Here is a 26,342-nt window from a genome sequence, read left to right as displayed (position 1 = left end):
TACAGTTTATATCTGAAAGTATATTTCATTACATTATTCAATCAGTTACAGTTTTACTTGCTAGGGACTAAGCATCCATTCTGCAATTGTCCAGAACTTGGATAAAAAAGAATCCCTAAAAAATAAATTCAGCATCAGTAAGGTGTTCTCAGAAACCTGTCAGAGGTGATACCTATATACTTTTATTTTTTACTGATACCTGGTAAATAGCTTCTTTTGAATTAGGGTAGATTAAATAAAAATGTAGATGGGCTAGAAACAGACAGACATATCATAGGTAAAAGAAGCCACAGAAAATGTCCCATAGGTAATTGCAGGGACAATGGGGGAAATGGTATTGAGACCACCATTGTTAGCAAAGACAAGTGGATGATCTCTCACAAGACTGCCCTAGAGAACTGGGGCAATAACATTGTACTCTGGTGCTGGAGACAAGTTTGTATGTGATGCAGTTCAAAGTAAGGAGCTGAAATTATATGAAAACTAGGGAGGTACATATTTGCAAGGATTCAAAAACTGGGAAAGGAAGTGTAGGATTCCACAGGCCCTAGAGAAATCATTGCAAGCAGGGAAATGTCATGCTGGCAACAGGATTTCCTAGCTAGCAGGTTGCCTTTTTGTTTTCCACAGCCCTCACTGGTACTCACTCCCAGCATGGATGAGGTTGGAAAACACCTCTGGCGATCACTTAGTCCAGTCCCATGTTGAAAGCATGATCAGCTAGCACAGGTTGCCTCAGAGCACATCCAGTAAGGTTTTAAGTATCTCCAAGGATGGAGAGTCCACAACTTCTTCAGGCAATTATTCAGTACTCAACCATCCTTGCAGTAAAAATGTGTGCCTGACGTTCAGGTGGAATGTCCTGTGTCTCAGTTTGTGCCCATTGCCTCTGGTCCTGTCACTGGGTACCAGAGAAAGGAGTCTAAGTCCCCCACAGATATTTATACATATTGGTAAGATCCAAGACTCTCTTTTCCAGGATAAATAGCCCCAGCCCTTTCACCCCCTTCTTGCATGTCAAATACCCCAATCCCTTAACTTCTTCATGGCTCTTCACTGGACTCACTCCAGTTAAGTCCATGTTTTTCTTGTACTTTCTTGTATCCCTTTCAATACCATACCTACATACAGGTTTTGCCTTCAGAAACCAGGGCGCAGACAGTTTGTGCTTCTGTTCTGAAACTACTAGACATCTACCCCAGCTACTTACTGCTCATGGGCAGTTGGGTGGCATGGCAATGACCTGTCCAAACACTTACATACATACTAAATGACTGTCCTTTGATTTAAAATCGGCAAGTAAGTCAAGTGCTTTGTCTTCTCTTCCACTTAATGCATTCAGCAGTGGAAGCTGCTGGGATGCCATTGAAGATCTTACACTTTTTTGTGCTTGAGACAAGATGAAACTAACACTAACTTTCTTAATCACGAGACTGTTGCTGGTGATTCAGCTGATCTGGTATCAGAAGTCTCAATGCATATGTCATGTTTCAGCTTAAAAGCTTCTGTGAAAGATGCTATCAGCTAGGACAGTTCATATCTATTGGACGAAAGCAAAATAAATCTATAAAATCTGGCATATTACCTTATTCCCAGAGGTGCTGGACTGAGGGTAGAGAGGGTTCAACAAATGTATCATACACACGTAAAGCACTCTTCTAAGTGAGTAGGCTGGGTTGGGTTTTTTCCACCATGAAAGAGTGCTTTCTGTTACCAAGTATTTTATCCAAGTTATCACAGAATCCTGAGGGTTGGAAGGGACCTCAAAAGATCATCTAGTCCAACCCCCCTGCAAGAGCAGGGTAACCTAGAGTACATCACACAGGAACCTGTCCAGCCGGGCCTTGAATTATCTCCAATGTAGGAGACTCCACAACCCCCCTGGGCAACCTGTTCCAGTGCTCTGTCACTCTCACAGTAAAGAAGTTTTTCCTGATGTTCACATGGAACCTCTTATGCTCCAGTTTACACCCATTACCCCTTGTCCTATCACTGGACATCACTGAGAAAAACCTATGTCACACTATGGTCGGTCTTCACTGCACCAGTTAGATAAAGCCAGCTCCAGTAGGAGTAGCCACATGGCAAGAAACTCTCTAGCTAAAATGTATGACTGGATTACTAGCACAGTTAAACTGGACTTATATTTTAGTGCTTGTACTAATATGAACTCTAGCTTAGGGCTAGACCTCTGCCTTATATATTATTAACATAGGTGTTAGCATACATTTTGAATGTAGGTGTTAGCAAGAGCACTTCAGGGTCAACTGCTGATTTGCTACTTGATTTGAATTCAAAATTCACTGAGTGGGAATGAATTTCTTTTTGCATGTGAATGGGAGTTGAGTTAGGAGCAACATTTAGTTTCTTCCAGGTACTGTTAGTAAAGACAACTGCCTAGTTAGGGGCACATGGGTATTGCCACAGCAGGTTGTTCCTGCTTATTCAAGCCAATATCCTGAATGCCATATTAGTAATTCTCAAACATTTCAAAGGAAAATCAAAAAGCCCCTTAATTTCGTGGAATCATCTCCTCAAGAGTGGCAATTTCCCTTAGACTTCAGATAGCAGTTGGTGTATATCCTGAACTATCAGGCTTTATTACTCTTCCTTCAAAAAAAATAAACGAGCAAATGCTAAATTCTTGTCTAATATTACTGTGGACCCGGATCATGCTTGCATTTTTGTAAATCTTGCTAACTATTTTTCTTAATGATACACTATAATGATAGACTTTAAAGGTTAAATTCAGATTATGTGAAAACTTCTTTTTAGAAGCATTTCCTTTGATCCATTTCAATAACATTAAGCAAGGCCAGTTTTGTAAGTAGAGATAACTTTCAATAGACCAACTGGTACTGTTGAAAAAAAGTGTTTAGGCATTACTTTTTTCAACTACTTGGTTTAACAAGATTTCTACCTACAAAACTTGTCTTGCGTATGCCTTAAAAAAAAATTAAAATCACAGCTACAATAACCCTATCCCTCAAAAAGTATTAATATTCATTTGCATTATCTGATGCCAGCCTGCACTTCAGGATCTGTTTCCACATGATTTACTAAACATGTTAATTTTGGGTCAACACAAAGAGAAATTATCACTCTCAATAGCAGACGTGGCCTTCTCAACACTGATTTGAATGTTAGGGGAGAGCTATTTGGCACTTGCGACCTGATTTGGCTGGAGAAAAGAGCTGTTGGCAGGGATTTCCTTCCCAAAGATTCTACCTCCCTTTTTCCCCCTTATTTTTCATCTCATAATGTTTAATTAATTCTGCCTTTCTGCCAGAGCTCATACAAATTCTGTCACTTGGCTATTTCTGGGTTGGAAAACACATCACAGTTATGGCTTAACTACAAAGTGGGACAAGACCCAGGGGTATCTATCTCTTTCTCCTTTGTCCTGCTCCCTGGATCTCTTGCAAAGTAAATCTCTGTATGTGCTCAGGAGAGGAATGGTAGCGCTCTCCATATAGGTGCCAGCTTCAACAGGGGATCTAGTTTTGTGGAAAAAGGATAACATCATCAATCACTACTCTGCACGAATGTCCAGTAAATCTCCTTGTATTGCACAAGGTAGTAGTGCAAGCTGAAGCAGACAGGGAATGGCCGGCAGGACTCCTTAGCTCTCTGGCTGACCAGCAGGAACAGGCAATAAAAATAGAATTCTGGAGGGGAACACATGATTAATGAGAAAGTGTCAGGCTCCTACATACTCAATAGCTGCAGGTCAGTCTTCAGGCCAAGTCCTTATACATAGTGAACAGAAATGAAGAGACAGGAGAGATGAGAGTTTGCTGGAGCCACAAAAAGAGGCTTTTGCCATCTTGAGCCTCTTCCCATTATTGACGCTGCTCTGCTAGCCAAGAGAACATAGAAAAGATGAGGAATGCTTCCAAACCAGTTTGATGCTTGGATCAGGTACAGCACTTACACCAGACACCCTTAGGATGGTACCACACATCTCACTGCTACCCGGGCACTCCAGCTGGCAGGATCAAATGGTACTGCCCAGTCTGCTATCTCAGCTCTGCCTGCATCCAGTGGGAATGTTTTCGACCCAAGCTACAGCATGCAGACAGAGAAAATGTGGGTCTTGTATACACAAGCCTTTTTGTGTCCTTGTTCCTAACCTCACTGTGTATATGTAATATTAGACATATGCATAGATCAGCAAAAGAGCTGTGGGAAAAGCAGATTCACAAGGTTGAAAACTCAGGTTAAAATACACTTCAGCAATGGGAGTGGCTACACAACTGAAGTCTTCGCTTGGAAGAATTCATTTCACGTTCAACCAGTTTACCCAGAAAAGGTATTACCCTAAGTGTATCAAGAAATCTCTTGTAAGATAACTTGATACCATTAAATCCACAGTACTAAAGCTCTGGATAAAAAGACCCACAAAGCCTGGGAAAGCTTTGGGTGAAAGCTGAGATTTTTCTTCTCAAACATCCTTCTGTGGCTCCTTCCACCCTTTTCACATGCATATGTAACTTGTCCACACAGTCTGACCTTTCTGAAGGGAAGGGATATTTTTTCAGAGAACATGATATATGGAATAAGGGGGGATAGGCTGCTGATTACCGGACTTCAGCAAAAGGTGATACGGGGTTCTTCTCTTCCTCCACACCTGACATTACCTCAACACATCTTCTACCTCCCATTCCCCTATGCACCCAGCAGCTGAGGGAAGTGCCACTGGTGTTCACTGGTGTGCAGCTGTGCAGAGAGTGAGGAAGCCCTTGGTTTCACACCTCAGAGGCATAATGCTGATGCCAGGGGCCTCAGTGATACACAACCAAGCAGCATGGTGGGTACCTCAGCTAAAGCAGCTAGGACTGCCTCTGATCCATCAGTATTGATGCAAACCAACTTTGGTCTTCAGACATTTCCCATGGTTGAGGAGTTTATGAAGACTGTCCTCACTGCGGAATCCACTGTGGTTTGTTTGAGCTTCTACCCAGAGATTTTACTGGAAAACCCACGAGGACCTTTCCATCCTTTTGCTTGCTTTTCTAAACTTGCAGGAACACAGAAGCTGTGAACTTTTTGCCGTACGGTTGAAAGGAAGAAAATGATTGCTGGAGAATGACAGAAAGATGATACTCTCATCTTGTTTTCCTGGGATACTAGGCTGAAACTGGAGCTCTGGCTCTTGTAGCCTTATCCTATTCTAGTTTTCTGTCCAACCTTTTTTTTGCAGAGCAAACACCTTTCCCCCCACCCCATCTGGTTCCTAAGCTTGGAGAGGCCACTATTCTGACTGTACAAATGGTGATCTTCAGATTTCAGCTTAAGGCCCGCTTACTTCTTGAAGTCTTTAAAGACTTTATCTGAGGAAGAAAGACTTCAATTTGTTCCAATGTGACATTTAAAAGCTCATTCTCTTTTTAATTTCTTTTCGTACAAACTGTCAAAGCATCCTGGAAGCAGGCCCTGATTTTCTTTTCAGTTTTACTAAGAGAGAAGACTGTGACAGACAATAAAGTAATCTTAATTCTACAGCAAATGTTTTTCTTAGCAAAATAATGTCAAATGCACTTTAACATATGCTGCTTTTTTGTCTATATATACATCACTTTGGCTGCACGAGCTATGCCAACAATTCGATTGAGGAAAAATTAATGAAACATCTTGAGTAGCTTTGCAAGGGAGTCACTGAAAATTCACATCACATTATCCTCCACTTTCAGAGGAAAACACTTCAAAAGTCCCATTAAAAACCGCCCGTCCGCCGATTCGATTCCAAGAGAGAGCGAATCCCCCACTCTGCGTGCTGCTGGGTGCCTACAGCAGGAAAGAGATACATGGCTTTTGAGGGTGACTTCGGTCGGGATCCTGTCGCATCACTAGTACGCTGGCCTCTGTCCGCGAGGGGAACGGCAGCACTAGCGCGGCGGCCCCCGCGGGAGCCGAGCGACAGCAGCCCCGGGCTCGAGCGGAGGCCGGTGGTCAGAAGCGCCGGCCGTTTGCCCCTTCTGCACGGGCGTTACCGGAGGGCTGGCTGGCGCTGCGCGGGACGGGTAACACCCGGCCGCTAGAAACCGGCCAGCACGGCTGCACAGCCAGTCCGTCACACACCGCACTCACCCGCCTGCACCTCCACAACCCCTACCCACCGCTCTTCCGCCCGCAGCACTGCGCGTCCCGGCCCCGAATCGGTGACACTACCCATCATGCCTCGCGCCGGCGCAGGCGCGCCCGAGCGGCCGCTCAGGAAGAGGAAAATGGCATAAACAACCGCGAGCGCCGGGACCACTGAGGAGGCGCTGCCGCCCCCGCCGCGGGCCGCGCGGCCCCTTTAAGAGGCGCGGAGTCGCCCCCTCCTCCCTCTTCTGCAGCCGGAGCCCGGGGTGACGGCGGTTCCCGCGCCCCTTCCCCCTCCCCGCCCCCTCCCGGCCGCCCTCCTTCCCCATGGTGCCGACCCCGGCGGCGGGGCGGTTGCCATGAACAGCAGCGGCCTGCCCTGTTCGTCGCCGTCGCCGGTGGTGGGGCCACCGCCTCCGGCGGCGGGGGTTGGTGTGGCGGGTCCGGCGGCCGGCGGGGCGGGGGCCGGCTGTGGCGGCGGCGGCGCCGTGAAGCTTAAGTTCTGCCGTTACTACGCCAAGGACAAGACCTGCTTCTACGGCGAGGAGTGCCAGTTCCTGCATGAGGAGCCGAGCGCCTCCCCCGCCGGCCCCGGGCCCGCCGCCCCCCTCGGCGGGCTCCCGCTCGGCATCCCCTCGGCCGCCGCCGCCGCCGCCGGGCCTGGCTACCCGCCGCACGGGGCCAGCTCGGGCCCGGCGGCGGCGGCGGTGGTAGGGCCTAAGAAAGCCGAGCTGGGGGCGGGAGGCGGCGGCGGCGGGGGGCTGGATGGCCCGCGGCTGACGAGTGAGTGCGGAGGGGCGGCCCGGCGGTGGGGTGGGGCGGGGGCGCTGCCGGGAGGGGGGCGGTGGGGCGCGGGCGGCGGCGCGTTGTTCCTGCTCCCCGACACGCTGTGGTGCTACCGGAAACAAATAACAACAGCCATGGTGGCGGTGGTGGTCCCCGAGTGGCCCGCCCCGCCGCCTTGCCGCTGGGTTCGGCCGGTGCTGAGCGCCGTGGTGGTTTGTCCCGAGCGGGCGGGACAGGGCTGTGGCGGAGGCACGTAGCGGGGACCCGGCCGATCCTGATGGGACAGAGCGGGCAGGTGTGTGTGGGAAGGGGCTCCCCCCGGCCGGCTGTGGGGGCACCGGGGCTGCTGCAGGTTGGCCGGACCTCCGTGCCTGAAGTGGGGCTGGTAGGAGGGCGGTGGCAGTGAGGCTGTGCTTTCGGGGGTAGTACCTTTGGATGGGCTCTTCCTAGCAACCTCTGCTGAGTTTCAGGTCTTAGAAGTTTTAAGTGTTCCTACTGAAATATTGCATTAAAATATATATAAAATCATCTTGTAACTAGCTATATGTATCTACAGTGTCTGCTACTGTGAGCAGGATTTGCTTAAAAGTGTTGCTTTCCAAGGCTTCTTCAGCCTTCATAGACATCCCCTTCTCAGATGGTGAGAGTTCAGATCGCCCATATGCCATACAGAGTGGCATTGCTGTTACTGGGTGGTTATGCATCTTCCTAATGTGCGGCCCAATAGTTAGATGTTGCAGTAAACTGATTTGAATAACCATTCGTTTTGTAGGTAAAGCAGCACTTGGCAGCTAGGAAAAGATGCTCCTTAAGAAAAAGTCATGCCACTTTTAATGGGTATATCAAGCTTGGTTGCATTATTGATTACTGTCATAAATCTGATGTTTGTTTACATGAAATGACTCAACTACTATATGGTCACAGCAGTGTTTTTTCTGAAATTAGCATGCAGCCATGCTGAACATCCTGTATGTAGGTTTTTAGTGCTTGATAAGTGTTTCAGCAACATGCAGCTGCTGTTTTGCCAGGTGTGGGGAGCTTGTGCCACTGAGGATTATTATCTCTCTAGCTGGTAGCTTGTCAGTGTCTTATATTAACCCAGCACTATCGTGTGTACCATTCCAGGAGGAGCCTGTAATATAAAATTGCTTAATACTTTCTACTAAAAGACACCATTTTCAGATTTTGATAATTTTGTCAAGCTTCAGTTCAAGCTGAAGTCTTTCTTGCCCGTTTTATTTTTTTACAGGTAGAAATATCTTAGATTCGGCAGCTATAAGTTAATCTTTGTTAGTTTTTACTTTGGACTGAATTAGGCACAAAATACAGTTTTCCCCTATGTGAAAGGAAATCACTAAAATCTATTAAACTAGGGGATTCATGCTTGGGGAGAAGGTGTATAATTTGGCTTGGGGGTAAAAGCTTGTAGACGAAGGTTGTTCCTGTAAGAAAGTTCCAAAATTTCCTCAAGCCCTCAGTCTAAAAAAAAAATCCCTCATAATTTGTGTGTGCTCAGAGGTTGGTACTGCTGAAATGTGAAGTTATGAGAAAAACTGGCTTCTATTGAATGTGTTAGAGGTTTAAAACTGCACAGAGCTCTCTGCAGTTGCACCCATTATGAGGAGCAAGGGCACCGAGAATGGGTAAACCTACTTCGGTGTTATCAGTGCATACCTGCTGGGAAAGTCACCTCCCTTGAAGTTATAGGAGCCAAAAGCTTGGACTGGTAGAAGTTATTACAGGAAGGAACTAATGAACAACGAAGAGTAAGGAAAGGAAGGAGAGAAAAATTAAGTTGAAGAGCTAGGGGGTAGGCTCAGTCTCATTTCTAAGCTTCCTTGCTTTGGTGTACATTTGAGAAACAAATTCAAAGTCTGGACTGCATCTGTAGAGGTACTAGCAAGCTAATATCTAAAATCCTTACTTTGTTGATGATCCAAGGTGTTAACAGTATGATTTATATGTAAATGGAATGAAAATTTTATTTCTATGGATGCAAGAACACAAATACAAATACAACACAAAGTTGTATTAAATAATAAAGTTCTGAGTTTAAGAACATGAAATTGGGCATTGCCAAAAAATTGCCTGCCTGTAGAGTCTCACAGACTGTTTTCCCCAATTCAAAATTATTTGTTAGTCTTCAGTTATATGGCTGTGGATGCCATATAACTTCACTGGACCCCAGCCTTATTCAGTGCACAGAACAGATAATGCTCATTGACTAATTAACTGCATAGTCCTATTTATTGTTAAAAGTGGGTCAATGCCTCGTTCTAACATGTGTGTTACTCTAATCCCTCTTTGAGTACAGGATTATTAATTTACTTATAGGTTTTTCTGTGGTAATCACAGCGGCTCCCCAAATACCCACTTATTTTCACAACATGAGTGATAGGAATGTTGAGTGCTGAGGAGAAGGCGAACAGTGAAAATACAAAAAATACTCCGGTGTGGAAGTATTTCAATATGAGGGTATGAAGTGGAATGAGCAGGGCACATCCTCAGAGCTAACTAGGAGAAATTTCTTGCATGACATGTGGTTAAGCTATTCTGTGCCATAGATGTTTTGGATACTAACATCTGACAGGGATTCCAAAAGTGATCAGATATTCTTGGAAGAATACTCTGCTTGAGATTATTAAATGTGAAAAAATCATCTCTGAATTGGACTCATCTTCCCCTACACATGGCTGAGGGCCTGTTAGGAAATCCTGCTTTATCCTTGCCTCAAGGTTATGCTTTTGTCCATGTATCTGCTGCTGTCCAGTGTCAGGATGAGGTAGTGGGCTAATGTTGCTTTGGCCTGACTGTGGATTTTCATGTTTTTGGGGAATGAGACTGATCATGGTGATGAGCTCTGTTTGCTCCCAGGAAACAGCATTGCTGCCCACCACCCCCAAATTACTTGACATGTGGAGCACATGTGTTCAAAGTGCCATTCTTACTTCTTCCCCTAGAGCTGTGAGTGCTCAGCTTTCTGCGTGGCTCACCTTCCATGTGTAAGCTGCCAAAATCTGCCCATGCATGTCCCACATGTCACCCCAGTGAGCAGTAGTGTCAGTGGTGCTGGATCCAAGAAGGCTGTAGGAGCAGAGGTGGGGAAATGACTGATGCTTGGTATTTAGGGGAAAATATGTGATTGATTAATAGGATTGTAAGAAACAGCCCAGGGAAGGATTGGTAGAGGGCATAGTAACATGAAAAATTTCTGATTATCTGCTCTCTGTTCCCTCTGGCACTTTCCAACTTCTGTAAGAAGCAGAGCAGCAGCCTGCTTTGCTGCACACTCGTTCCTATGACACTGTCCCTTCATGCTGCATGAGGGAGATTCTAGAGGAAAAGGTTATTGTGATATTGAAATGTATCATGTCTGTACACAGGTTGGACAGGTTAAAGTTGCACAGGCAACTGCAATTGCATTTGCTAGTTTTAACAGATGCAATATTGTTTTGAGTGTAGGCCTCATATGTAAATAGATAGGAGCTGAAGTATGTCTCTAAACATTTGTGAACTTCCGCCCTGCTTTTTTCCATAGAGCATATGGTGCAAAGTGCTCACTCCTCTTGCCTTTGGTTCCTGTAAATGTGATCAAAACCCAGAGGCGCTGAGTTGAGGCAGCATCTGTGGGTGGGCGCCGCTGCTTGCAGCGGAGCTGGCCACTGCTGCAGTGCTGCTGCCCGAGATCCCCATGACAGAGGTTAGCTTTCACCCTTTCCTCCGAGACGTTTTCATCTGGTTCTCTGCCAGAAAGCCTTTCTCGGAGTCCTCCTAAGAAATCTGTAGTCAAAATATTTCTGTGAGGTGCTTGCAGAATTTCCTGAGTGGCCTTGCGCTGGAGTTCTCTGCAGGTAGTGGGAAAGCCTGTCTGTGAATAGATGTTGTTGCCAGCCTGTCAGAAGGTGGAAAGGTCTTGAGTTGTGTTGAGTTGGCCTAATAAAATAATGATGTTTTTGCAGTCCACCATCCATGTGTCATGTGGCTGGTCATAGCACTAGCGGATAGTGGCCACCGCTGTAGGAGCTCTGTGTGCAACTGCTTGGTGGTTAGCTTAAGTGAGCATTACAGTGTAGGTTTTGTGAAATCCATAAATGCACTAGGTTTGGAGTGGAAAGAATTTTGTATATTTCCTGCTTTTTGAAATGTGTTTTAAATCTTTACCAGTCCATTCTTTTATAAACAAAATGAAGCAGTGGATATAGAAAAAATGAAAAGGTAAGCTATTCAGCCAAACAGGTACTAAAGATAATCTGTTGGATTACACTTCTTAATGCAATGAAACAGTGGTTAGGATTATTCTAAATACGGGTTTTTCTTTGGTAATGTTTCAGTATTTACAACTTGAAATACTTATAAAGGGACAGTTATCTCAAACTTTTAAGTATAAGTATAGTTGCGGTATGTCACATACTGGTCACTTTTCTCTGGGTTTGTTTCTTCTTCACTTGTAAGCAGAACATAGGTACTGTAGTAAAAGTGTGTGGTTGAGAATTCTTTTTCCAGACTTGTTTGTACTTTTTGCAAGTGCTGCTGTATTAGTTGCTGTATGCCTCAGTTTTCTTTTTAGAGAGATGTTTACCCTTCCAATTTTCCTGATGTCTTTTCCAGGAGCTGATAGACGATACAATTTCATCTTGTTTTCCTCTGAATATTTTTAAGAAATGAAGAGACAATTCTGAGAATTGAAGAGACATTTGGGACATTTGAAGGCAGAGACAACTGAGAGTTGAAGAGTAAAAACAATAACCAGTTAGAGATGCAGGAGAGAAAACTAAAATTACTGATTTTGTTTAATCACTTTGTCTCGTATGTCAGCTCCGGGAATTGGAAAATAATAGACCTGCTTTTTGTTTTTTCCTTTTACATGTTTCATGTGGAAATGAAACTAGGAGGAAAATTATTTGGGGGAGCTCAGGAAAAAGAAAGGTGGGAAGGGAAGAAATCTCAGTCTGCAAAGTGATACGGGATTTTGAGGGACAGTTTTAGCATATGAAACTTTTTTTTTAAAATCCACTATTAATTTGCTTTGAAACTGATTGTATCTGTTTAAATACTTTGTGGGTTTTCCTCACTGTATTGGAAATCATTTAAAGTCCAAATATTCCACTGGAATTGCAGATTCCTGAGGAGTACTGTGATTATTTGTTTCTGGTAGTACCCACCCTGTGCTGGGTATTGAAGAATGTAAAGAAAGCACTATTACTGTTGTAACTGTTTTTCTGCTTCAAAAGTAAAGATGAAAAGGAGTATGTGGGGGGATAGTTACATTATATGAGCAAGTGCTGTATATTATATCTTAATAATTTGAGGTTTTGTTAATGTGTTTTTAAGATACAGAGCATCCCCATTTAGTTTCTATCTAGCAGATATTAGATAACTGATTTTTTGTAGGTATCACTGTAGGAGTGGGCCTTCAGGAAGGATTTGAATGCCCAGAAAATAGTGACCTTGGGGACCAGCTCAGAAAGAGTTCCATGTGTAAGGAACCACCTAGAAGCAAATTTAGACTGCTGCGGGAAAAGTGGACAAATGGTAAGTGAGGGTTGGGTGGTAAACACAGGTAGTAGCACTTCTCTAGAGCCTTCAAAGTAGAAAAACAATATTGGTGCTGAAGCAGCTGATGAAAAGGCGGTCAGTGGAGGGATTTAGATAGTGAGCTGATGTTTTCCTCATCTCTTGCTTTCTAGTAAAGATATAATGCATTACACCACCAGAAAATGGTGTGGTGAATCAATGTGTATTGGAGATGAGTTGGAGTAGATCATGCTCTGTATGTGTGTGCATGTGTGTGTTTGTTCCATGAGTCTTCCAGGAGTTAAAAAAATTCTGATTATATGATTGTTTTGTTTGAGCTTCAGAGATACTTTGTGCTTAGAACTTACTTGTATTTTTTATTTTGCTTCCTAACAGCCTTTTACTCTTGACAGCCAAAAACCAACCAACTTGAGAATAGAGATTTAGAAACAAAGTACAGATATATAAAAGTGAGAGTAGTGACGTGTTGTGCAAGCTCTCATCAGGTTGGTTATCTGTTATGCAATTCCTGTAGTTTGTGGGTAGAATCCCTCAACTTCAGTTGCTCTAATGCAGATGTAGGTGGCAGGAAGACCTTTCTCTTCCTTTCTTTTATGCATTCTCCTCCACTGGTGTGAAAAATGCCCTAACATTCTGTTCAGGTTATCTACATACATTTCATACGGCTATTTATATATAAAAAAAGTTTTAGAAGGCTATTAAAAACCAAAAGCTTAAGCATGTATGTTTTGAGAATTTTGATGCAGTTTATTGAATAATTCAGTGCAATATGATAGGAATTGTGAAGGCTTTTGGAGAGGATTTGCTTGGAAAGCTATGATATTAAGTAATTGCATTACTTTGAATTGCTGTTTCTGATAGCAGAGTAGCTCTGACTTTGGAAAAAGTATGAGGTTTTCATTTGTGTTATCACTGTGCTTTTGGACTTGGTCCATGAGGAGTCCTGCTGCTCAGGACTCTGCTCTGAGAGTTTTACAGAGCAAAAGGATGGCACCTGTTGGTGTGGTTTTTTTAAATTCTTTATCAGATGCTTCTATGATAAGTGAGATAAATTTAAGAAAAAAACTCACGCCAAAACCGAAAGAGCTCAGTCATTTACTATCACAGTGAAGATTGCTGTTTTCCTTTGCTTGCCCATGAATATCTTCTTGCCTAGTGGGAGTGTTTGTAAATAAGGCAGCATTTCCCAAACTGTTTTGCTTCCTGTCTGCCTTTCAGCCAACTTGGTTCATTTGTGCTGCCTGCCCTCATATTGCACTTTCCCTCACGACATCCTAACCTAGGCATGTGCTTTTACTTTTGCCTCTTGTGCCTGGGGGTGTTGTTCACTTTCTTTGTTGTCTCTATTTCACTGATTCCCAGCCTGTGTTTCAAAAACACTGCATTAAATGAGACAGAAAAACACCAGAGAATCCACTTTCCCTAACAAGTTGCAACAGTAGCAGCACTGTAGTGAAAGTAACCTATGTATAGTGCTTGTGAACTTTTGCAGAAGTGTACAAGCACATTATTATTTCCTGATACAAAGATGTCAGTACAAAACAAAGTAGAGCAAGCATAAGCTCTTCTGACACATCTGTGCTTCTAGGAGACTAAAAGGACACAAGTCTTAAATGACTTGTCATAGATAAGCTTTGTATAAAACTTTTATTGTTCTTATCTCAATACTAGGATAGTGATCTCTGTAAAATTCTACTGGAGATATGGCACTGTGGTTTTTACTGCTTTATACCTAGCTGAGATAACACCTTGTCCTTTGTATGCACATGGTATGCAATGAACCTATGATCCAGTTTACCAAGCTGTGCTGAGGTGAAAAGTGCCTGCTCTGTTGCAGTGCTGGGAGTTTAAATAAAGATTACGTGTCTACATAAGCTTTTTTTTCCCAGCATAAAAATAATTATAACACAGGTTTGTTTTTTTTTTTTTTTTTTTTAAGCAGTGATAATAGCAAAATGAATAATTTCAATCCATGTTCTAGTATCTTGCTAAAAGTCTTTAAATTGTTGTTTTGAAAAATATGTCAACAAAAATCTGTCGTGATCTTGCTTTAGTCCATTAACTTTTGGGGCAATATATCACATTCCTGTAACCCTTTTTTATAGTAAGAACAGTTTTCAAGATGATCAGTGCTGATACTAAGTTCATAAAAGCAGCAGCATAGGATATTACAGTATTTGTTTACTGGTTAGTATAACATTAGAATGAAAATATCAAATGCCATCTTTTCAGATAGTGTTTGTGTTAGATTTAGATAGTGCTAGTATTAGACATTATGAGCAATAAACTAAAACCATACCAAACCCACAGATCCTGTTGAAACGTGTGTATTGAGTTCATCACGGTAGTACTCAGACACTTAAGCTGTGATGAGATCCTTTGTTTCTGAAAAATGTCATTGTAATAAGGAAGGTAAGAATAACTACTTGGGTTGGGTTTTTATTTTTTTTTCCCCGCTTTGGTGCCTGCATCTGATGGGAAGCCTACTTTCTGCTAAGATTCTGTGGGAGAAGAATTATATAAGAAGATATTTATTTTTAATTGCAGTTGTCACATTAAGCTGCAGTGTTACTCACCAAGCAAAATATTATTAGGTAATGTGTGCATAAAAGGTAGAAAACATCTTCTGAATTTCTCAAGATGCTGTATTTTATTTCTTTACAGAATTGCCAGGATGTAGCTTCTGGCATTAATGTTGATGGAATTTAGAAGTTTCTTCTTGTTTTCACATATGTGCTTACATAACGTGTTAGCATTTTTTTTCTTGCTGGATTCCTAGTTGTTGCCTTTCATGTCCATCTTTTCTCAGACCTGCCTTGTCAACCTTTCTTCTTTTTTAAGGGAGTTGTTGCTTGTCTCTGGAAGAGCCCATTGAAAATGTGCAATTTCAGTGCATGGATAGTAGTTACACAACAGAAAGGCATGGTTTTTTTTGACAACAAATAACGAATTCAAGACTTTCCTATATTGTCTAAACTTACTTTCCTGAAGTTCTAATCAGTGCTTTAGGAGAGAAAAGGCATAAACCTCAAAAGTTTTGTCATTCTAATAATGCTGTGTTCAGAGCACTTGACAGTGTGTGCTCACAGTTGTTACACAGGAAAGATCTTGATAGACAAATTGAATGCAGGGTCTGATGTAAATTTTTAAACATATGAGAATAAAAGCTTTCTAAGGACTAAGATTTTCTTTCAAGTTTAGACTTCTTTTAATACCACATTGCCCATGTGGTGATGTGTGCCTACTTCTGAAGACCTTCTCCTGTGCATTGCTTATGATAAATCACTTTTATTTTTTCATGCTCTGAACTACCATGGTCTTCAAGAAGCAAGTGAGAATTTATGATTTGCCAAGTGCTTGGCAGAAGGAGGATAAAAGCCTTCTACTTCTCATGGAGAAGGCCAGGTGCCAAATACAGTAAAACTGCCTTGGCTGTTAGGGTATTTGCTGAGCTTTCATCACTGTAACAGCTGAATGTCCCTTCTTGGAACAGAAATGGAGTATGTAGTGAACATTCTTCTTGGTTCTATAGGCAATGAGGGAATTACTTTTTTTTTCCCATTGTACCTATGTAAGCTGCATCTTTTTTGTTAGTCTGAATTTTATTGCTTGTTATATGGGGGAGTTAGTTTAAGGAAGCTGGTGTTGAGTTTTCTTCTGAAGGCAGTAGTTATCCTTACCACTTCTAGAGCATTCTATTTTTAGTAGGAGCTACTGCCAAGAAAACTGCCCTCTGCTCCACTAAGCTTACTTCATTCTGATGGTTTTCTTTTGATTGTTGCTGTGGAAAATGTTTTCTTGTCATCTTGGTCCCTTCACTAGATGTGTGTTTCTGGACAACAGAAAGCCTTATAGTTGAAATTGCTGTGGTACCCATAGAATCAAGTGGTATGAAGGTGGCTTAGTGCTGGAGTACAGAATTTGTAGTAATGGCATAAAAAGGCTGATTGGTATGGACAAACCATTGCAGTTCAGTAGAAAGATAATCTTCATAAAGCTAGATAAAGGTAAATATTCTGGAGAAGCTTCTGTTACCTGGAATGCTCAGTTGAATATCAGTGTGCCAATAGAAAGCCTAAATTGAAGCTCTGAGCATCTTTAAGTGGTTTGGCTAGGCTGCATAGCACATACCAGCAGCAGAAAGGCAGCAGTTTCAAAGATCAACTTTGTTATTACCAGCAGCATCTTCAGCCTTGCTCAGCATTGGGGTTGCTGCTGTAAGCCTGCTTCTGCTTGCAGCTTGAGCTGCCTGGCCCTGACAGTGTTTCAGCCAGACTAGGAGAAGAGCATCTGGTGCTGTATTTGTGCTCCAGCAAGGTTACAGCACCAGCTCCACTGCTTTGTTTGGGTAGTGGGTGATTGCAGCTGTACCACTGGTCTGGAGTTACTGGAGGTCACTGGTTTTCTTCACACTGAGGGAGCTCTTCACATGCCTTGCTGCTGAATGTGGCAAAGTTTGCAACCTTTCACTTGCCTATTTCCAGTGGAGAAATGAAGGTGGGTTCTCATGTTGACTCTAGTATATTGAGGAGCAGTGGAAGAAGCAGAAAGAATCAGCAATTTCTTGACTCTTCAACAGAGGCTGAAGGGTTTGTAAAGCTGATGGTGCAATCTGATGGAGTTGCTTGCTAGTTTGTTAAAAATGAGATAGAAGATGGACTTTCTGACAGAAGTATAACATGAAATAGTAGATATACTGCGGAAATGACACAGTGTACCTTGAAATGACCAGTGTTCCAGGAACTCAGTTTTGATCTTTTACAATAAAGATGTAGCATTAAAAACTGCTTCAGTTTTTTATACTGGCTGAAATGCAGGCAGAGAAAGCTGTATTGGAAATGTATTTTTAAAATAAACCCACAGTGTAAACCCTGAATAATTCATGGACAAACTGGACTGAAAGTATTTATAATTAAACATTGATTTGCTATATTTTCATATTCTTTCATGATGGAGACCTAGTATTTTTCATGATGACAGAAAACAATTGTGTTAAAATGCTAACCTTCACAGTGTGAATTAGGGGCTGACTGTAGCAGGTAGGATGAGACAGTAATTGGTGTTATTGCAGACATTAAATTTTCTCTGATACAGTAGTTCAAACTTAAAATACTTTTCTTAGGCCTTTGAATGTAAGTTTCCCAAACGAAGGCAAAAGAGGGACAGACATTTAAAAGACATTAAAAGCTTTTTCTAGGGCCGTAGCAAGAGGATTTCTGAAGTTTGTGTGGCTGTTCCTTTGAAATTATGAAGAATGATCTTGGGCATAGAAAGTAGAGCTTTATTTGCCTATTCTCTTAGCTAACTTAAATATGTTGCAATTCATTAGTATATTAGGATTTTTAAAGTTCCTTAGGTGTCTCCCTCAAATGTGCAGTGTAGACAAGTAGTGTTCTAGATCTGGCAGCAATATTTCAAGAATCTTTTTTGCTTGCAAAACTGATATGTATTGCCACTGAGGTATTCAATTTATTTGATCTCTCTCATATACAGCTCTTCATTTGGGGTGCTGTAGGTGTTACCCCTAGTTGTCTAGTTCATCCAGCTCCAGTCTGGAGGAGTGCAGCTGGGCAGTGTTGCCATCTATCTGTAGTAAGGGTGCTGTTGGTCATTGTCCTCTTCCAGCCCTTTCTGTGAGTTCATCTGGCTGTGCTGCTTTTGTTTTTTCCTGTGCCTACATCATGGAAATAGCTCACCAGATTATGCAGTCTCTTTTGGAGGGAAAATTCCCATTCTGATGAAATATGAGGCATTCATTTGGCTCTGCCATGAAGTTGCATTTTATTTCCTTTGAGGAGAAAGATCAGGAAGTTGTTTCCGGGTGTCATCAGCTGGCTGCGAGTCCTCCCAGAAGTTCAAGTCGGATGGTTTGGTACAGGATGTTCTTCTGAGTTGGATGTGTGCCTTCTTACCTTGAAGCTACTGATTACTCATGCCTTTTGGCTTGCAGTGGCCTGGCCATACTGATTAGTGTCTTTATAATTTGCTGTGGGTTTTTTTGTGGAAGCTGAATTTGAGTTTGTATACCATTGTAAACTTTTTTTTGTTATCAAAGTAATACCCACTCGAGTGTTTTGTGTTTATTGTTACTGCTTCTTGTTGTTCTCTGTAGTTTCGTAGTATTGAATTGATTTATTTGCGGTTAAAGTACTGTACTTGTATGTCAAGGGTCTTATTTCTAGACAGGGGATTAATTTCTTCTTACATCCTTCACACTTGCTTTCAGTCTAGAAGATATTTTTGGCCACATGTCATGAAATTGTTGTCACTTTATGAAGTATGACTCTTATATTCTTAAGGAAGCTTTGAAAATGTGCTTTGTGGGAAAGGGTTTGAGATTTTTTTAAATGTAAATTTTGTGTGTTACCGTTTAAAAGAACTGGTGCATCCAGTTTAAAAGTCTACTTGGCAGTAGATGTCCAAGATGGGTATGCAAGAATGCAGGTTTTATTAGAATAAGTTTATTTTCTAGTTTCTTGTTGTTTTCTTTATGATACCATTACTTTTCTTGTTACTTGTGTTCAAACACATCATCTCTGTCAAAGCTTTTCACTTTTCTGCCTCTTTCTGAATTTGTGCTGTAATTTCATGCTGCATATGCTGTCATTTAGCCACCTCTTTCATAAAATTTCTTTTTTTGTTGTTTTGCTGAGAAAGATAGGCTTGAAATACAGTATTACCAACCTTTTCCTATTCTACCCTCCTGCCAAAAAAGTTATGTAAGAGGTATTAGCAAATAAACCCATGGTAAACTAATGTTTTTCTGAAATGGTTTTCTTTTTATTTCTTTTAGTTCCTGGAATAGATGGCGGTGGGTTAGCTGATGCTAGTCTCACAGATTCCTACTTTAGCACCAGCTTCATTGGCGTTAATGGATTTGGAGGTCCTGCTGAAACAAAGTACCCCATGATGCAGGTAATAGCAGTGAATTGTATACTCTTTCGTTAATTCTGGCTGGTGTTACTCTGGGAAGGGAAAACTGTTCAAGAGGCAGAAAAAATAGGGCCTTATGGAATGTGTCATCTTACAGGATATACAGAGTATATACTCACTTTAATCTTGCAGATAGAAATGCAACAATATCATTGCTTTAAAATTAGTCTGTTTTTATTGGCACTTATCTGAACTGTTGTGTTGGGCTTAGGCAAATATATTAATCTCTGTTCCTAGATTTCTTTTTAGGCTTATAGCTTATTTTGATAGCCTTTTAGTAAATGTTTCAAAAATCTGATTTCTGTATATTTCAAAGAACAAAAGTCACTAAAGCAGAATGTGAACTGTCAAACCTGTAAATTACTAGGCAAAAACTGAAGAATTTGTAAACTCGGTCTCTGGGGACATTCTGTTATGCTTAAGTCTTCTGACATCTTTTCTTGTATTTATAGTTTTCTGTAGATGTTGACATAGTAACTCCCATGAGGTGGAATTTATTGTGTAGGTAGTATTGGGCAAAATTTTCTGCAAAAGGCTGTCATTTCAAACCCAAATGAGTGTCTGTTGAGTTAACACATGAAGTACTAGAACACCACCCTCAAACTGTTACGCTTTTGAAAAGCTGAAAAGATGGTCTCTCCCTGTACTCAAAGGTTTAACAAACCAGTTTCTGGTAAATGAAAGAGAGCACAAGTCAAACAGTTCACACTAAGTACTGACAACAACTGTCTTTTATACCAAGGAAACTCTCCTTATGAGCTTACTTTGATCTCAGTTGTGCCTGTATTAGGGATTGAAAAAAACTCAGCAAAAGGTGGGAAATAATTAGGTGTACTTCTTTTTTTCCTTCTTTTTTCTTTTCTTTTTTTTTTTTTTTTTCCCTCTGCATGTTTTCAAGAACGGTGGATTTTCTTGTTCAGCAGAATTGCAAAACTATAGAAATGTTTGTTACTGACAGTGCTGCATGATTTAAAATGAGAAATTTTAACCTCTGATTCCAGAGTGTACTATTGAAGCTGGAAGTTTGGTATCACTGAGACCATATAATTTTAACCTTTTTAGTGCAAAGTTGTCATGCTTTGTATCCTTAAAGTGTATTCTACAAAAGCACTGGTGACTTTCTAAACATGAATTTTTAATTATAACTATTTATTCTAGAAAGGCAGTAAGGCATACATCTAACATGAACACTCATAGGATTTTAAATACTTCGCTAATGCCTGTGAGATTACAGTCAAGGCATTGTGGTTTCTCTTTGATAAAAGAGAAGAAATTGATGTGCCTCTTACCCATTGGAGGCTAAGGAAAATTACTTCTGAAGGAGGATTTCATTAGAGTTGAGAAATGCTTACAGGCATTAAACTACAGTTTAAAAAGCATTCTTATATTGATTTTTACACACACCCCCCCTTTGAGTCATGTAATTTAAGTTCTTGCTTGCATATTTAAAGCTGGTAACACTGTCTGTTTGATTGTGTCAGCTTCTCAATTAAGTCCATCCCAATAAAATTTAGCCACTGAGAATGTGGTTTTACATGTCACTCAGCCCTTTGGAGAGCAAGGTGTGGGAAAAATCCCAGTGCCTTTTACTTTAAATAATACTGATGCTTTATGGTTTGGAACAGAGACTTAGAATCTCATAGACTGGTGGTTGTGTCAAGGATGAACCTTTTGCTCTCTAAAGATTTTGTTACTTGATTAAACCTTAGCAAAACTGATTTATATATACCCACTGGAGACTTCCTAGATGTTAGACAGTTTCCAAAAGATACAGCCTGCATTGGCATGTTCCATCTTGTGTTCATTCTTGCAGTTACAGTGTGGCCTAATCTAGGCCTTGTCTGAACTCCAAGCAGGCATGCTGGTCTACTTTTCTTCCCTCTTTATTTTTCTTCCACTTCACACTGAAGCAGCATGAAAGTGGATCTGTATTTAATGACAGCTGGATCCATGTTAATTGGAGCAGAGGGGTGTGTAAGGAAAGAGAGGCTGATGCTGTAGGCTTAGAGAAACTGAGCTGAAAAGTGGATAAGGAACTAGGAAAGACTGAGGGAAGGGTTTGAAACTTAGAGATGTTGGTGGGATACTCACAGAATGGGGATTAGAATTGCACAAGTGAAATACACAGAAACTGGAACAAAGAAATGAGTTGGCATAATGCAAAGTAGGCTGGAGAGAACAAATCCATGTGCCTGTTTCTCTCCAGTTCCTTGAATCAAACTAAAGATACTGAAAATTTAGAGTTCTGCCATTTATGAAACATCAGAAGGTATCTGTAAAATATGTCAATAGCTCTCAGCTTTTGCAGATGAAAACATTAATTCCATCTGTGAGTTACTTAGCCTTCTCTGCTGCATCTGTGCAGTTCACAAATAGGTGCATCAGTGATGCAATATGAGGAAATTTTTTCAGCTTGTTTTTTTTGAACTGGGAAATGCACAAATGTGCAAATAAACATGCTGCTAGAAAACCGCTAGTAAGATATAGTTGTATGTTAAGAAATTTTAAGTTTAGGTTGTCAGTGCAGCCTTGAGGTTATATACTGAGATACATTTCTCATAATAAATTTTCTTTTTTTCAGTGGGAAAATTGTAAGTGGGACTTACTCAGGACACAAGATGTGTGGTGCATGTGTAATGAGCACCCGTTTGATAGTTAAGTGTTCATCTTGCAGTTCCATGCCTTACTCTCCTGCATGCTATTCACATCCTTCTTATAAAGACTGTTAGTTGGCAGTGTGCTTTCCTGTGCAGGTTATTATTGCATTCAACTTTATGGGATGCTTTCCTTATGAAAGAAGAAAGCAGTCTGCATTTTATAGAGGCCTGGCAAGAAAAAGGATGGCAACTAAACAAACAAACAAATCCAAAAAACCCAACAGTGCTGGCAAACTAGAGACTCCAAACTAACCTGAACAGCTGGAAGGTGAGGAATGGCATTAATGATGACCTGTAGAAAGCTTGGTTCAGGTTGCTTAACTGGCCTCAATCTAGCAAAGATAGAAATAGTTGGTCTCTTCTGAGTAATGTTCTTTTTCTTTTACCATGAGATAATCTTTCTGCAGTCCGTGTTTTATTCACTAGATCCTTTCCAACATAATCATCAGGGATTCAATAGATGAGGTTTTTTGACTATTCCTAATTAATTTCCAGAACATTTGTGATGTGTGGCACATAAACCTGAAGTCTATTGAAAACAGTATGTGATTGTATATGTATTTGGGTTGTCATAACACATACGTAATGGAGCCAAACTGCCTGAAGCAATGCTACATACAAATTTCACAATCCTTATGTTTTTGTGTGCAATGAAAATCTGTTACAATGTGAAGTAAACAGCAAAAGAAAGGGAAGTAAAAGTGGATTGTATAATCATGAATTGGGGAGGGGGTGTGCTTCTTTAATCATACATAATGTAGGTGATTAGTGGCCAACATTTCTGCAGAATGGATATTTCTGACTTTGAGATTTCATCTGTATGTGTTGAAGAATATTTTGAGATCTAGAATATCTCATTGGGGTTAGATTAATGGTGAAGATGCAATTATGGCAATGCTTAGTTTGCAGTGGAAAAAAGAATAAAAATCCTTGGTAGAATTAGGAAAAAGATTTTTGATGTGGCCATGTTTTTATTTATTTTTTTTCCTTTCTGAAACATAGCTTTGCCTCATCGTTCCATTCTTCTTACCTCAAGGGTCTTTGCTGTTAGCCAACCTTCCATTCCCCCCCTGTTGGCATCTTCTGTTTTTACTATTTCCTATTGATTAATGGTCTTCTGTCCTCGTTGGTTTGCATTTTCCTGTAATACAGTTTTACTTCATGTCTTTTCTTCCCTGAATCTGCATATGCTTTCATATGCTACATTAGCAGTATTGGCTTCCAGCTTATCAAAGTGAATATTTTCTGTTTTCCCCTCTCTAACTAATAACAGAGCAGGCCTGCACAACACATGGCCCACAGGCTGCATGCTGTCTTCGAAGCTGTTCTTTCTCTTTTTGGTGTAGAAGCAGCTGCCAAGAGACAGTCAGAGGTGTGGTTCAAGAAGCTGCTCATTGCTTTTGGCTTTCCCAGAGATGAGGAGGCAGGAGCTGGCTGGCTGGGGTGCCTCTGATGCTTGGCTGTTTGCTCAGCTGCTCTGTGTGTGCCACTTGGCTGGCTGGTGTCTGGCATTAGTGCTGCCCTTTGCCTGACTTGTGGCTTGATCAAAAATACGGGTGGTGCGGGAAGGAGCAGTAATATTATGTTGGAATCTTAAAAGGATATTATAGCAGGATGAGGCAGAGGAGTATCTTGATGTTAGTAACTTCTGATGTCATATTGGAACTGAACAATTTCACTGTAAGAGTATAAACCAGTAGAAGGTGTCTTCATGTGTGTCACTTCACAAAGATCTTTGATTTCCTTATTTTCATGGGATGAGATTTATAATTACATGGCTTCCATTGGACTGCAGGTAATGTAGAAAGTAAGAATCACAACTTTTCAATTAGTCACCCTAATAAAATAAAAAAGGGGTAACAGTCTTCAGTGTTAGAGTTGACAAGGCCAAGCAATGGAGAAGAATTGGTCTTGCTTGCTTTCACCATTCTGATGCTGGTATACTAAGTGTTCTTGAAAGCCTGAGAAGACCATGCTCACTTCAAAGCCTTGCAGCTGAATAAACACAAAGACCTTTGTTCCCATTGCTGCCTCTGCCAAGAGTTGAGTAATAAAACTCTCTTTATAGCACAGAAGCTTGTAAATATGTTCAGTTTTTAACTGTTGAGAACTGAGTGGAACTACAGACATGCTATTTTAAATATAAAATTATGCAGTTGTTTACATAATGCTTTCTGAAGAAATCCAGTTGCTTTAGCTCAAACGGTTGTGAGTGGGACATGCAGTAGATGATGCCAGATACACTAGCTGTCAAAGGCAAGTTTTGGATTGCTTAGAAAGGAAATCAAAAGGTAGGTCATAGAATCTGCCAAACAATAATTTGTTTGGTTGTGAGAATCTTATTCTTTCGCAGGATAACTTCTTTTATAGTCCAACTAATATTATTCTAAAAATTACAAATAAATATTTTGAAATATAGTTCTGGTAGAACAGTATTAAGATGAAGAGGACATACTACAAAATATTTTGATATACAACACAGGAATGACTTTCTACACCTACCTGAAAGGAGGTTGTAGTGAGGTGGGGATCAGTTTCTTCTCCCAAGTATGAAGCAATAGGACAAGAGGTAACAGCCTCAAGCTGCACCAGGGAAGGCTTAGACTGGATATTAGGAAAAATGTCTTCACACAGAGGGTGATCAGGTATTGGAGCAGACTGCCCATGAAGGTGGTGGAATTGCCATCCCTGGTAGGGTTCAGAAATCGTGTAGGTGAGGCCCTCAGTGACATGGTTTAGTGGTGGACTTGGCAGTCTTGGGGTGGTGGTTGGAGCTGATGATCTTAAAGGTCTCTTCCAACCTAGTTGTTTCTATGATTCTAAGGAAGGTGCTCATTTTCTCTGTTAGGTCAGAGAATATGGAGACAGAGGGAGCAAATGCTCTCTCTTAAGTATCTTGGGGAGAAGAAATGGTGGAGATGAAATCAAAATCCCTCACTTAAGTCTTGTAACATAAGATACATAAAATTATGTAAAATTGTGATTGTGTGCAGCAAAGCTTTATTCATACTCTATCTTGATGAGAATTCCTAAGTATATATTTTAGTGGAGGTATATAAAAGCTAAGCAAACTTCTAGTAAGTGCAGCTATAATTTGTGTTTTGCTGCTGAACGTTGAAGGGTGGAGGCAAGGTGGCGTGTACCTTTAGAAGGTCAGAGTAGCACTTTGTAACGCTTCTCTTCCTAGCATACTACACCAAGGAAGTATTGAAGTGAGGGTGAGTGGTGTCCTGGGCTGCATTAGGTAAAATGCTGCTAGCAGGTCTAGAGAAGTAATCCCTCACCTCTGCTCAGCACTGGAGAAGTCACACCTGAGTTGCTGGGCTTCTTAGTACATGAGAGACAGGCCATACTGGAGAGAATGTGATGAGGGGACTGGAGCATCTTATCTGTGAGGAAAAGTTGAGAGAGCTGGGAGTGCTCAGCCTGGAGAGTAGAAGGCTTGGGGGAATCTATATCCATCTATATAAATACCTGAAGGGACGGTGTAAAGCAAATTAATTGTTAAATAATTAATTGTTTAATTGCTTGGATATCCAGGAATTAACAGTGTTCTGGAAAACTTTTTTTCTCAATTTTTCTGTGAAATTAAAGACCCTATATTTTGTTAACTGGTGTAACAGAACATTCAGCACTGGAAGAACTTTAAGTTGAAACCTAAGGTTAAATCCTTGGACAGGAATGAATGTGACAGTTTTGTTCTGTAGTAGATTGCTTTGAGATGTGAACAGAAACAGCTTTTAGTTCCTTTACAGGGGGAGGGACAGGATGTATGCCAGTCAGTCTAGTTGAATTTTAACTAATGCTTAAAGAACCTCAATAAATCCTGTCAAGAGGCAGGCAAAGAAAAGCAGTTTATATGGAACTGAATGACATTGATGTGGTGCTTAGTTATGACAAAGTTGACTTTTTATGTTAACTTCTGAATGGTGAAAGTCATGATGTCCTAAAGTCTGAAACTCTCATTTGTGTGTGCTTGCCTTGCATGGCAGGCTTAGTAGTTTATTTTCTTCTTCTGTTAATGGTTCCTTTTACCTTTCTGAACCTTTCATCCTTTGGGCTTGAGGTTCTTGTGATTGTAGTCATCTTGAAATTGAATTTGTGTGAAAAATAGTTCAACACCATTAGAAGAGATTGAGAGTTGTTATTTAAAATCAAAACTGTCTTCTGGAAAACACAAATAACAAATAGCACTTGGGTTTTCTTCTTTCTTTCAAGATATTTCAGCCTTTGTAAGAATCAAATACAAGAATAACCTTCATAAACACTAAATGCTTTTGGTTGTGGTAGAAATTTTAATATTAAAACAGTTTAAAAGTCCTTCACTGAATACATGCAGGTCTT

The 26,342-nt window shown here is 41.1% G+C and overlaps 1 protein-coding gene across 13 annotated transcripts in view; it reads left to right on the top strand.

Moving 5' to 3' along the window:
* Positions 1-6,157: 6,157 nt before the first annotated feature.
* Positions 6,158-26,342, top strand: part of PAN3 (poly(A) specific ribonuclease subunit PAN3) — an 84,548-nt gene continuing 64,363 nt past the window's right edge. For 4 of the 13 annotated variants that reach the window (XR_013956347.1, XR_013956349.1, XM_080612052.1 and 1 more), the window contains exons 1-2: positions 6,165-6,870; positions 19,202-19,323. Coding sequence is in view for 9 of the 13 variants with exons in the window: in XM_080612052.1 (XP_080468178.1) it covers positions 6,447-6,870; positions 19,202-19,323 (546 nt within the window). In the remaining 4 variants the exon portion in view is untranslated. Of the gene's footprint in view, positions 6,871-11,481; positions 11,800-12,264; positions 12,406-12,783; positions 12,894-14,718; positions 14,821-19,201; positions 19,324-26,342 lie in introns of those variants that run through there. The other 9 variants (XR_013956346.1, XR_013956348.1, XM_080612046.1 and 6 more) reach the window with 8 other exon arrangements.

This window comes from Psittacula echo, assembly GCF_963264785.1.
Source record: "Psittacula echo genome assembly, chromosome: 3".
NCBI classification, from domain to species: domain Eukaryota; kingdom Metazoa; phylum Chordata; class Aves; order Psittaciformes; family Psittacidae; genus Psittacula; species Psittacula echo.
This window is presented reverse-complemented; position numbering and strand designations above follow the sequence as displayed.